Source organism: Hypanus sabinus, chromosome 8, assembly GCF_030144855.1.
Source record: "Hypanus sabinus isolate sHypSab1 chromosome 8, sHypSab1.hap1, whole genome shotgun sequence".
NCBI lineage: Eukaryota > Metazoa > Chordata > Chondrichthyes > Myliobatiformes > Dasyatidae > Hypanus > Hypanus sabinus.
The window spans coordinates 154016870-154029647 of NC_082713.1; the positions used below are offsets into that span (position 1 = coordinate 154016870).

General features: G+C 38.9%; 1 protein-coding gene across 6 annotated transcripts in view; it reads right to left on the reverse strand.

The window, feature by feature from the left end:
• Positions 1-12778, reverse strand: part of LOC132398607 (transcription factor EC-like) — a 74251-nt gene that overhangs the window by 28970 nt on the left and 32503 nt on the right. For 3 of the 6 annotated variants that reach the window (XM_059978263.1, XM_059978265.1, XM_059978264.1), the window contains exons 2-3: positions 1469-1602; positions 343-591 (exon numbers count right to left, since the gene is read on the reverse strand). In XM_059978263.1, coding sequence (XP_059834246.1) covers positions 343-591; positions 1469-1501 — 282 coding nt within the window. In that variant the 5' untranslated portion in view covers positions 1502-1602. The remainder of the gene's footprint in view (positions 1-342; positions 592-1468; positions 1603-12778) is intronic. The other 3 variants (XM_059978268.1, XM_059978266.1, XM_059978267.1) reach the window with 1 other exon arrangement.

The following is a 12778-nucleotide window of genomic DNA, read 5'->3' on the forward strand; positions in this document are numbered from 1 at the left end:
CACTTTCCTGTTTATGGTTAAATAAGTAGCTTTGTCATTTGGTCATTTTTATATAAAACAGCACCTAAGTATGAAACATTTCAGTACGTACACAAGCTGAATTAGAATTGTGCTGGATCCTTATTAGTAGTTCTAAAATTATAACAATGGGAACGATGTAGAGGAAAAGATGAACTAACTTGTTTCATGACTGACAAGAAGTTCATATGTTCCTTCAAATAGGCCCTGCATGCAATTTTCAAGCATTAATACAACTTTAAATTAACACTGAGGAGCCCTTAACAATTTTGCATTCTAATTGCACGTAAGAAAAGCACTCAAATATAGTAAAAGAAAAATTACCTCATTTTCATGATTGGTTCCTAGGGACAGCAGTGTAACTGGACTGTCAGGCATACTACCTTCACTGCCAGAAGGGATATGACCATTTCTCATAACAGGAGGTGCCCCAACAGACTCTCCTGGATGTGAGTGAGGAATGGGAAGTCTCTGATTGGAAAGCTTGGTGCCCAGTGCCAGGTACTGTTTCACCTGCTGCCTCTGTGTCTGGTGGATATGAAACTTGGTCGAGTTTTCCAGGTGTGTCTGGACCTGTTGAAAATAGTGTGAAAGTTTTTTGATAACCTTGTTAACATCGCATGTCGACGGTTATAGAGCACAGGACCACTGTGTACAGTTACACATTACAAATATATTTGTGGCCTCCAGCACTCTACAACATCAGAAAACAAAACAAATCTTCAGCTTCTCCAAAGTCTACTATCTTGATGTTTGGTTTACATTAACAGAGTTGACACTGAAATACAAGGAAGATCATTGTTGTGTATAAGCATAATCTACTATTCTGCTTTTACTTTGATGTATGGGAATGTCCAAAGACAGTTTTAAATAGAAAAAACAATGATTACCATAGTCATGAGTGCATTCAAAGATATAACCCATTGAATAATGTCTGATTCCCTCATGACATATCAACTCTGTGATGTTCCAAGAGTTTCATTTCTACTTTAGAAGCCATATTAAAGTTTCTTTTATTTGATGTATTGCAACACATGATGAAAAGAATCTAAATTCCATAATCTTCCGTATAATAAAATCTGTTTGATCACTGAAATTAGTATTTGGATATTTAAACATAGCAAAGATAATAACCTTTGTTTCCCCAAAGGAGCAATGTACTGAAACACAGAGATTTATCTCCAAGCAAGTGACTTAAAAATTTATGTGCTGTAGACTAGAAACGATGCTAAAAACAAAACCTGTTCTATGGCATCATTGTAGCATTAGAAACCAAGAGACTGCTGAACTATAGTAATGGTGGTGGTGGTGGAGGTGGAAAAGAAGGTTGGGGGGTGGGGAGGGAATCATGAATGCTTCAGTCTGCATGCAAAAGCTTTAAAATATATGAATTTAGCAAATCATTGCTATAAACAGCTGGAAATATTCTGAAAATGTACCTAGTTCTCACCTTGTAATATGCATATTCCGAAATGTGTGGCATTCTGGATCGCAGAAGTACGTGGTTCACTTGAAGTTGTTGAGGACAACAGTTCCTCAGCTCTCTCCAGTATTATCTTTCTACAGTCAGACTTCAGAAGAATGCTAGCGATAGAGCCAAGCAGAAGACTTTATAAACTGATAAGGAATGTTAAAGGATCTAATTGGCACAAACTAGTCTATTCTCCCATTATGAGTGTGACAACAACTTCAGAGAGTTCCTGATTTAGAAAGACGTCACTTTTTCTTCAGTTTGATCACTGCAATAATTCTGCATAGTCTATTTGTCATGAATGCTACCGAGAAAGCACTCCCCTGCCTTGTTACTGAGTAGCAACCATTTACCCAATTGTCATCTGCCACATTTTCCTCCAGGGTCTTTCTGGATAATACACTGTTTGTTCTTCCTCTTTCAAAACATGTATTGGTCATTTTTATTACTCATTTCTATAGCTCCTTTTGTTGCTGATATTTACATACAGAAGGCCAGACTTTCATCAACACAGACTTCAAAACAGAGCTGTATAGTTCTACTGTAAATAAATATATGACATTGTGCATTTTTAATTTGCTCCTTAGATTTGCAGTAGCTAAGACATGGTAAGTAGCCTCAGGACATCACATTTATTCCTACCACAAAACTACACTGGTGTTGAAGTGTATTTTTTCTACATACCATATAAATGCTGACCTTTTTTCTACTGGACTAATAACAGATGCTTTACTGCATTTATGAGATTAATTCGTTATGGAGATTCATCTTTCTCTTTCTGAACTGGCAAAGCTTTTGTATTCAAGTGTAAAAATAGCAGGTCCCAAGGTCATTTTTATAATGTCTTCTGAAGTGCACTAAGTAGATGTATTTCTGCGCTTTAATGAAGTATTATCTCTAATACAAATTACAATTTCCTGCTTCTTGCAAACACATTTCAAAAATTGTACGTTAATCTTCTGAAAAATACTGTATCATGGCTTTGAAGATCTTGTTTAAATTAGTATTAATGAAAATTAAAGAAGTTTCTTTTCTTTAATAACTATAATTTTTAATTCTCCAGATTAATTCCCAAGAGGTGAAATTTGCGCTTAGTTCTAGTCTTTATTTTGAAAAGTGCAGGATACCATCAACAGAGGGGGCTGAAGTTGCTGGGATTTTTTTCTCATTAATGCAGAGGAGATTCATTAGGATGATGCTAGAAAGACTGAACAGGTGAGACTTTTAACCCTGATGCATTGGTGGCTAAGGGGTGATCTTATAAAGTCATACTAAATCATATGGCATAGATAATGTGAATAGTCAAAATCTTGTTCCCAGGATAGGGGAGTGTAAGACCATAGAATAAAGATAGGGGAAAAGATTTCAAAGTGGGCAATTTCTTCACCCTAAGGGTGATGGCTTGAGCTGACAGTGAAAGTGGTAGAGTCAGGTACAATTACAAAGTTTAAAAGATATTTGACCAGACACACGGTTAGAAAAGCTTTAGAGCAGAGGTTCACAACTGGGGTTCATAGACCCCTTCCATAGTAGTATTGGCTTAAAAAAGGTTGGGAACCCCTAGTTTAAAGAGATATGGGCCAAATGCAGGCAAATGGAATGATCAGAATCAGAAATCAGGTTCATATCCCTAGGCCACGTGGTTATCTGTGCTCTGTAATTCTGTGACTCTAAAATATCCTATTAAAATTGTGAAGGTTTTTAATAGATAAAATAGTTCCACTTGCACAGTAGAAAGAAACTAGTCATTGTTTTTTTTTTAGCAGCATAGAAGTAGATCACTCAATCCATCAAAGTGGCACCAGTTTTACTTCTGTAAAAACCATCTGATCATTTGTAGTTCCAGGTCCTTTCTTATATTCTTATGACTATTTACTTCCTTCAGAACTGTATCTGATTACCTTTTGAAAGGTTTGATAAAACTTCTGTGTTGTCTTTAATGTCATCTGCTTCTTGGCCCTTTCACCAATGTGAATGGGATGCCCAAGGTATATAGATTTCAGCCACAGCATCCAATGACTTGTTTTACTGAAGGATGTAGAGCTTTGACCAGCAGCTCATCCAGACATTGGAAAGTTGGAGAGGAGGGGACTTCAATCAGGTCCACTGCCCAAGTTTAAAAGGCAGGAGCAGGTTACAGCATCGTAATAGAGAGTTAACCAGCAAACAATTAGCTTTTGGGATTGATTAGTAAGAGTAAATTAAAGAAAGGGGGGGGCAAGAGCAGAGGCCATTATCAGAGTTGACACAGATGAATAATCTTAAGGCTTTAGCTCTTTGAGGCTTCACTCAAAGAAAGCAAAGGAAGATAAAGCTCAAGTTTTTTTTCCTTCTCTTCTTTATATCTGCTCAGCTACAACAGTAGGGATAACAGGTACGGCAGTGAAATCCTGCTCTTGTGGGAGGAGACCTCCAGTGTCCCTGACGACTACAATTGTGAGAACTATATCCAGCTGTAGCTTCGAACAAACCGCGTCAAGGAGTTGGAGCTGGAACTGGATGAACTTTGGATCATTCAGAAGGCTGAAGGGGTGATATATAAGACATATAAAGTAGTTATACCCAAGGTGCAACCCACAGGAAACTTGGTGACCTGAGGGGGAAAGGGGATAAGAAACCAGTGCAGAATACCACTGCGGCCATCCCCCTCAACAATAGATATATCACTTTGGGTACTGGCATGTGGAATGACCAAGCAGAGAGTTGCGCTGGTCAGATCTCTGGCACTGAGTCTGCCTCTGTGACTCAGAAGGGAAGGGGAGAGAAGAGGCACACTGTGGTGATAGGGGATTTGTTAGTTAGGGGAACAGACAGGAGGTTCTGTGAGCCAGAACAAGATTCCCATATGGTATGTTGCCTCCCAGGTGCCAGGATCTGGGATATCTCGGATCGAATCCTCAGCATTCTTAAGTGGGAGGGTGAACAGCAGGAAGTTGTAGTTCATGTAGCTACCAATGACATGGGTAGGATGAGTGATGAGGTTCTGCATAGGAAGTTCACGGAGTTAGATGCTATGTTAAAGGGCAGGGCCTCTAGGGTTGTGACCTCAGGACTGCTACCCGTGCCACGTGCTAGTGAGGCTGGGACTAGGAGCATTACACAATTTACTACATGGCTAAGAAGTTGGTTTAGGATAAGATTTTTGAATCATTGAGCTGTTTTCCAGGAAAGGTGAGATCTGTACAGAAGGGACAGCTTGTACCTGAACTGGAGGGGGACTAATATCCTCGTGGGAAGGTATGTTAAGATAGATAGATAGATACTTTATTCATCCCCAAGAGGAAATTTAACATTTTTCCAGTGTCCCATACAGTTATTGTAGCAAAACTAATTACACACAGTATTTAACTCAGTATAAATATGATATGCATCTAAAATCACCCTCCCAAAAAGCATTAATAAATAGCTTTTAAAAAGCTCTTAAATAGTTTACTGAAGTGCATTGAGTGGTAACTTAAGCTCAGTCCTAACCCCGGCACTTTAACATGTCTTGCCCCTGGTGGTTGAATTGTAGAGCTGAATGGCGTTGGGGAGTAATGATCTCTTCATCCTGTCTGAGGAGCATTGCATTGACAGCAACCTGCCGCTGAAGCTGCTTCTCTGTCTCTGGATGGTGCTGTGCAGAGGATGTTCAGGATGTTAATGCTGTATGGTGGGGTTTAAACTAGAATTACAGGTGGGTAGGAGTCAAAGTACCAGAACATTTAGTGGAGAGATTGTGGAGACAGATGTTGGTACGACCTCAGACAAAGTTAGGAATCAAAATGTTGAGCATGGTTTGAATAGTGTCCTGAGCTGCCTATATTTCAATGCAAGTTGTAGGAAAGGCAGGTAATTGTGCTGAATATGAGGCAGCTCGTTTACAAACAGAAGCAATGTGTAGTGAGGAGAAGCTGCTGATAGGACAAAATTGCAGTCAATAAGATGAGCTGCAACTCAAAAGGTGGACAAAATTGAAAAGGGTGAATACAGGCCTGATGGTGTCATATCTGACTGTGTATATGGAGTAAGGTCGATGAACTTGCAGCACGGTTGCAGATGGGTGGGTATGATGTTGTAGGCATCACTGACTGAAAGATTATAGCTAGGAGCTTAATATCCAAGGATACTCAATGTATCAAAAGGATGGGCAGGAAAGCAGAGGGGTTGATGTTGCTCTGGTGATAAAAAAGTCAATGAAATCATTGGAAAGATATGGCATAGAGATGAAAGGTGTTGTATCACTGTGGATAGAATGAAGGAACTGTAAGGTAAAAATACCCTGATGGGAGTTGTATTACAGACCCCCAAACAGTAGTGAGGATGTGGCCTACAGATTACAATGACAGATAGAAAAAGCATGCCAAAAAGCAATGTTACAGTAGTCATAGGAGTCTTCACTATGCAGGTAGACTGGAAAAATCAGGTCGGTGCTGGATTACCGGAGAGGGACTTTCTAAGATGCCGACGAGACGACAAGATAGCTTTTTAGAGCAGCTCAAGGTTAAACCCACTAGAGGATCAGCTATTCTAGATTGGGTGCTGTGCAAAGAACCTGAACTGATTAGAGAGTTTAGGGTAGAAGGACCCTTTGGGGTAAGTGATCATGATATGGTTGATTTTATCCTGAAATTTGAGAAAGAGAAGCTAAAATCATATGTATCAGTAATACAGTGGAATAAAGGGAAATACAGAGGCATGAGAGAGGAGTTGGCCAGAACTGATCAGGAAAGAACACTGGCAGGGATGATGGCAGAACAACAATGGCTAGAATTTCTGGAAGCAATTCAGAAGGCACAGAATATATACACCCCAAGGAGGAGGAAGTATTCTAAATCAAGGATGATACAACCGTGATGAACAAGAGAAGTTAAAGCCAACATAAAAGCCAAAGAGAGGACATATAATAGAGCAAAAAATAGTGGGAAATTCAAGGATTGGGATCCTTTTAAAAACCAACAGAAGGCAACAAAAAAAATCATTAAAAAGGTAAAAATGTAATACAAAAGTAAACTAGCTAGTAATATTAAAGAGGATACCAAATTTCTTCAGATCCACGAAGAGTAAAAAAGAGGTGAGAGTGGTTATCGAACCACTGGAAAACATTGCTGGAGAGATACTAATGGGGGACAATGAAATAGAGGTTCACAAAAATAATTCCAGAATTGAATAGCTTATCACTTGAATGACATTTGATGGCTCTGGTCAGGATATGTAACTCAAAAAATACATTGCACTGAAACATGCAATAAAGGCAGAGGATAGCTGATATGTATACAAAAGCGAGAACAATTACTAGAGTAATAACAGCAAAAACTGTCATGAACACAGCAGAACAGACAATGTTTGTGAAAAGAGAACAGAACTAAATATTTTAGGTTGAAGACTTCCAATTGGAGTAGAATAAAATGTTGGTAAGATATGCCTTCTTGGAAGTTTCATTGCTTCAGGAGTTTATGAGAGCATTTAAAGGCAATAAAGTTATTTTTGTAAAACAGTTATACAATAGGAAATGCAGCAGCCAATTTTAGTCACAGGAAGTGCTCATATCAAGAATAACTCCCCTGCTTTTCTTTAACGTTGTGGTATGGAATCATTGATGTTTGACAAAGAAGAGCAACTAGAGCACTTTCAGGCCATGGACTGATTCTTTCAACGTCCCAAAATTGCCATCTCAGGCAAAGTGGAAAAATGACATCTTGCCCTCCACCCCATCTACTATGTCAACTTTTCCCAACCACTTCACAGCATTACATATCTTGAATTTCACATTTGGTTCATGGTTAGGAAAACAGAAGATTGCACAAATGTAAAATAATACAAGAAAAAAGAAATCCAAGGTACTTAAATAAGGTACTTGACATTAAAAGCATCAAGAGGAACAAGACTGAACAGAGATTTGAGCATAAGTTTGCAACATGCTAGTGGGCTAGATACCAATGTACTGTATGTGAGTATATACTGAAACCATAGATAAGGAAAACATGATAGTGCCTAGTACCTTGGTAATAGAGCTTTGAAGGAGCTTAATTCTCATGGAAGATGGATGATGGGTCAAGTATGCATTATGGAGTCAAGTCCACAATAATAAAAATGCATTTGTGTGGTTCAGCTTCCAATAAACTGAGCTATTATAGTTCAGCAATTAACGTAAGTGATCATTATGACGACGAGAAAGTGGTTTACTGAAGACCAAAGCTTAATTGTTGATAGTTGCTCATCATGGCACAGCCTTCGAAATTGAAACTTTGGAATATAATGTCTATTTTTTGATTCAGGGTCAGAGTAAAAGTATTATTCTCTTCAGAGCTTAATAAGAGGAGATTGGGCAGTAGGACTTGAAGCAGTTGAATAGTGAGGGATGTCTAATAGAAACACGATTTCCATCACTTCTCTTTTCATCACCACCCTTGTTGTTCTTTGCCCCATTGTAGTCATAAAGAGCTTATTCTTTTCTATCATTTTTGATTTCCAGCCCACCCTGTCCTAACCTTGTCCTTTCCGTTTATGTGATAGACCTTCAGAGAAATAGACTGGTAGATCAGATTGGACTAAAAATTAAGAACATTGAGGGGACAGAAAAATGTGGTTAATGTCAATCATCATAGGAAAACTATGGCAAAAGCAGTACTGCAGCACAATTTCATCATTGCCCATTGCAGGAATAATGTTTTCTTGTAGTTCTGTATTCCTTTCCCATGGGCTGTGGTGCCCTAATTTCTATTGGCATTACAGATCAATTTTGCATGCAGACTAACTATGGTTTAGAATAACAGGTGAAGAATGTGTGCCTGAGGCACTGCTCCTTGAAGATATCTTGGATACTACGGAGGCTAGCACCCCTGATGGAACTAATTTTGCAATGTTCTGCAACTTACTTTGATCCTATCCAGTAACCAGCTACCCCCATCCTCCCCCCATACCAGACGGTTATGCAGCCTGTCAGAATGCTCCCCATGGTCATCTTAGAAGCTTTCAGTGTTATAGGTAACAAACCAAATCTGCTCAACTCATAATGAAGTATATAAGGAGGTACAGAAGCCTAAAGGTGCACACTCAGCAATTCAAGAAGTTTCTTCCCCTCTTCCATCCGATTTCTGAATGGACATTGAATCCATGAACACTACCTCACAGCTTTTTAAAACTTATTTCTGGTTTTGCTCTACTTATTTTAACTTAACTGTTTAATGTACATATATATATACTTACAGTAATTCAGATTTTTTCTATATTTATCATGTATTGCATTGTACTGATGCTGCAAAGTTAATAAATTTCATGACATCTGCCAGTGATATTAAACCTAATTCTGATTCTGATTGGTCAGTGTGTCAAGTGCTGCAGCATTGTGTGATGGCATGTGACCACTCTTCCTTCAATTGTTAACCTGAATAATCTCAAGAATAGATTCAAGAGTTAAGCAGCAACACACCCATACCCAAACCTACACTTAGCAATCAGCAAAGATTTTCATTCTTAAAGCTGTAACCTCATCCCCATGTTCCTCAGCAAACTGCTCCTTACAGCTTGTAAGTATGGTTTTCATCTATTGCACGCCAACAGATACAGGTGTGTAAATGAAATTATCTAAACCCCCTTATGTAAATATTGTATTAACATAAAAGCAACTCAAATCAGTATGTTTAAGTTCACCCATATTTCTGTTTAAGTGCATAATCACCCACAAACATATTCAATTGCTGCAGCTAATTACAAAATTCCCTTATCCCAGTATCCATGAGCTTCTTTAAATAACCACGTCCTTGCCAAATGCAGAATATACTTAAAAGTTCTGCAGCTGACACAAATTAGAAGAATCCATTCATTGACAGCTGACCCAACTTCTGATCTGAAAACTAACCTCCTGACATTTGCCTGCAATTACCATGCTAAAATTCAGAGCCTAAATCTGGATTTGTGGCTAAATAATAAATAGCCCAAATGTATAACTCCATGGAACATTATTACAAACTGCATAACTTCTGCATTTTGCAACTAAAAATAGCAGTTCCAATATATAAAATAACTTGTGTAATTCACTAGTTGATCTAACATGCCCCAAGCTGAGAAGAAAGTTAATGTTCAAAGTAAAGCTGCCCAAGAAGAGCAAATACATAAAATGCATGAACATATCTGCACAAAAATAGTACTGTGGAATATAATGATCAGTACTTACAAAAAAAATGCAATGTATTCAAAGGGTCCATAAGACCATAAGTAATAGGAGCAGAATTAGGCCATTTAGTCCATCAAGTGTGTTCCACCATTCAATCATAGCTCATTTATTATCCCTCTCAATCTCATTCTCCTATTTTCTCCTCGTAGCCTTTGTCATCCTTATTAAATAAGAACCTATGCACCTCTGTTTTAAGTATACCCAATGACCTGGCCTCCACAGCTGTCTGTGGCAAAGAATTCCACAGATTCACCACACTCTAGCTAAAGAAATTCCTCCTCATCTCCATTCTAAAGGGAGGTGCTTCTATTTTGAGGCTGCACTTTCTTGGCCTTAAAATTTCCCATTACTGGAATCATCCTCTCCATACCCCACTCTAGGTTTCTCCTTCTCAAACTGCCGGGCGAATTTTATTATCTTGTGATCACTGTCTCCTAATGGTTCCTTTACCTTAAGCTCCCTAATCGTATCTGGTTAATTAAACAATACCTAGTTCACAATTGCCTTTTTAAGCATCCTTGGTTAAGTGTCATATTTGGTGTGGTCCTTAGGACTAAGGATGACTTGGTTCCAATCTGGGTTTTTTGGGGCTTGGGTTAACTGATGTAAACAATTTGGGAATGCTAGTCTCCTCCACAATGAGGCATGAGTGCCCAACAGGGCAGGTAGGTGGGAAGGAGGAGAAGATAAGTTGAGATCTGGTTCTGCTATTTTCTTTTGCAGGGATTGCAGCAAGGAAGCTAGAGAAGAATGTCAGGACAATGAGTCGGCCTTGTTTGGCTGAGACTGGTTTGTTGTAGATGAGTCTTTCAGTGTTACAGCAAGCATACCCTCAGGAGCAAATGTAAGATTGAGATGAATTTCAGTGCATCAGATTTGAGGATGATATTCCACGTTCCATCCAAGTTAATGGAGTCAAATGCTTTTAATAAGATTGTAAAATGGGTGGTGCTGCTTCTTGCATTTCTCTTGAAGTTGTTATGTGCACAAAATTGATGTTCACTGTGCCCCTGAAAGAACAGAATCTGCAGTAGAATTCAGGGGCTGGTCTTCAGCCTTTGAGAGGAAACAACTGTGGGACCTTGGCAATGAACCCTCTGTAGTCACCTATCTCCTGTTGTGAAGACGGTCACAATTACAGCAGCTGTCATGTCTCCTGGTGTATTCCCAAATGTAGACAATAGGATTTTGGACTTGAAACTGAAGCTTTTCACTGCTGAGGTTTAGTATTCTGCTCACTTCTCTGCTTAGTATACCATCTCTCAAAAGGCCTTGCTGTTTTTCATTTGAGATATGAACTTTCAGCCTTCTGTCAGCCAAGAGTGGTAGCAAAGCTGAACTGAATAGGTTGCTGTGGGCTGCAGTGAGAGATACTTGTGTTTACAACAGGGTTGCACTCAAGGTATTTGAAATATCACTTGCTGCATGTATGAAGTGTCTGTCACTGAAGCATGATAACCGAGTTCACCCTCATTCTCAGTGAAGGGATGCTTAGGTGCAGATAGCCTTGACAGAGGTGAAGAATTCACACTTGCCATGGATGACAAGATGACATGGATCTCTTTCCAGCGTAACTTTTACTCTTGAATGATAAATGCCACTTTCATTGCACTTCCTCCACTCATCTCATAAACTTATATTGGGTTTGTCCACTAACGAGGAAAGATTTCATTCATATAGATGCTTCGAGGTCAGTTAAGTACTTCAAAATGTGGTCACTGCTATAGTCCAGGAAAGGCAGAAACCAATTTACATAGACACAGTTCCCACCAAGCAGTATCACCATGAGTGGATAATCTGTTTTAACAATGTTGACTGTAGGTGATTATCAGCCAGAGCAGTAGGAAGTAACTCCACCTCTCTACATCAAACTACATCAAAATATGACCTTTCACAATCAGACGGCACTTAAGTTTAACATCTTGCCCACAAAATAGTTCTAACTATGAAGTATTCTCAATACAACAATAAAGTGTCAATCTGGATTTATTCCCTGAACTGAAATGTATACATTACATCCTGCAGAGAGCAGGGCCACTGTTGCAGGATCAATCACCACCCGGAGCAGGACACTTCTTGTCTCACCTCTCTAAACTCTTTTCACCCACAGTCAGGTAACCTATGCATCTCTGCATGCTTTAATCGCTTTAAACCACACCATGCCCAATGACTCACATAAACCAAGAGGCAGGTAGCTAGGATACCCTGTTCAAGGGTGACAAATTGGCAAATGTGCAGCCAACAGGGATCCAAAGTGAGATTGCATAATTTATGAAGTAATAAGTCCTGGGACTGGGGCTATTTCTTTTCAAATTAAGTTGAATGTTGCAACCTTTGCTTCAGGGGTTCCCAACATGGGGTCCCCAGATAATGGTAGGGATCATGGCACAAAAAGGTTAGGGAAACCCTGCTTTACTTAATGTATTAGACTATTGGTGAGATTTTGTGGCTGAATTAGAAACTACTTTTAAATTACTGGCAAAAACATTAAGCACAATACAAGCAAAGATGACCATATAATAAGAAAACAGTAGCATGAGTAAAAAATCAGTTACATCATTTATTTACAATATTTACATTATTGTATTAAAATTAGACACTGGTCTTGTAGCAACAAGACTGGGAAATCAGTGAGTGCAAAGAGGTGGAAGATCAGTGAATTATTTTCTTGACTATATTTACCAGATATCTGTCCTGCCTGGTAAAATGTACATTCTCAAAATTACATTGTAACATACTTGAGGGCATAACAAGGTGCATAATGGGAAACTGGTAAACATGGTCTATCTGTATTTCCATAAGATGCTTAATGAGGAATTTCATACAAGAGTACATAGGAGTAGGTGCCGTATGTTGACATGGATATGGAACTGACTAAATCACTTGAAAACAGAGACCAAGATAAACGGGTCCATTTAACTTTGGCAGTCAGTAGCTACCGGGTGCCACAAACATCAGTGTAGTGCCTCAACTATTTACAATCTATACTTTGAGAATTTCATGAATTAATGATATGCACTGTGGTCAAATCAACTACCGGTAACAATACAAAAACGCAAGTTGTGAGAAGGATACAAGGAGTCTGCAAAGAGATATACATTGATGAAGCAAAGTTGGCAGAAGGATGGAGAGCT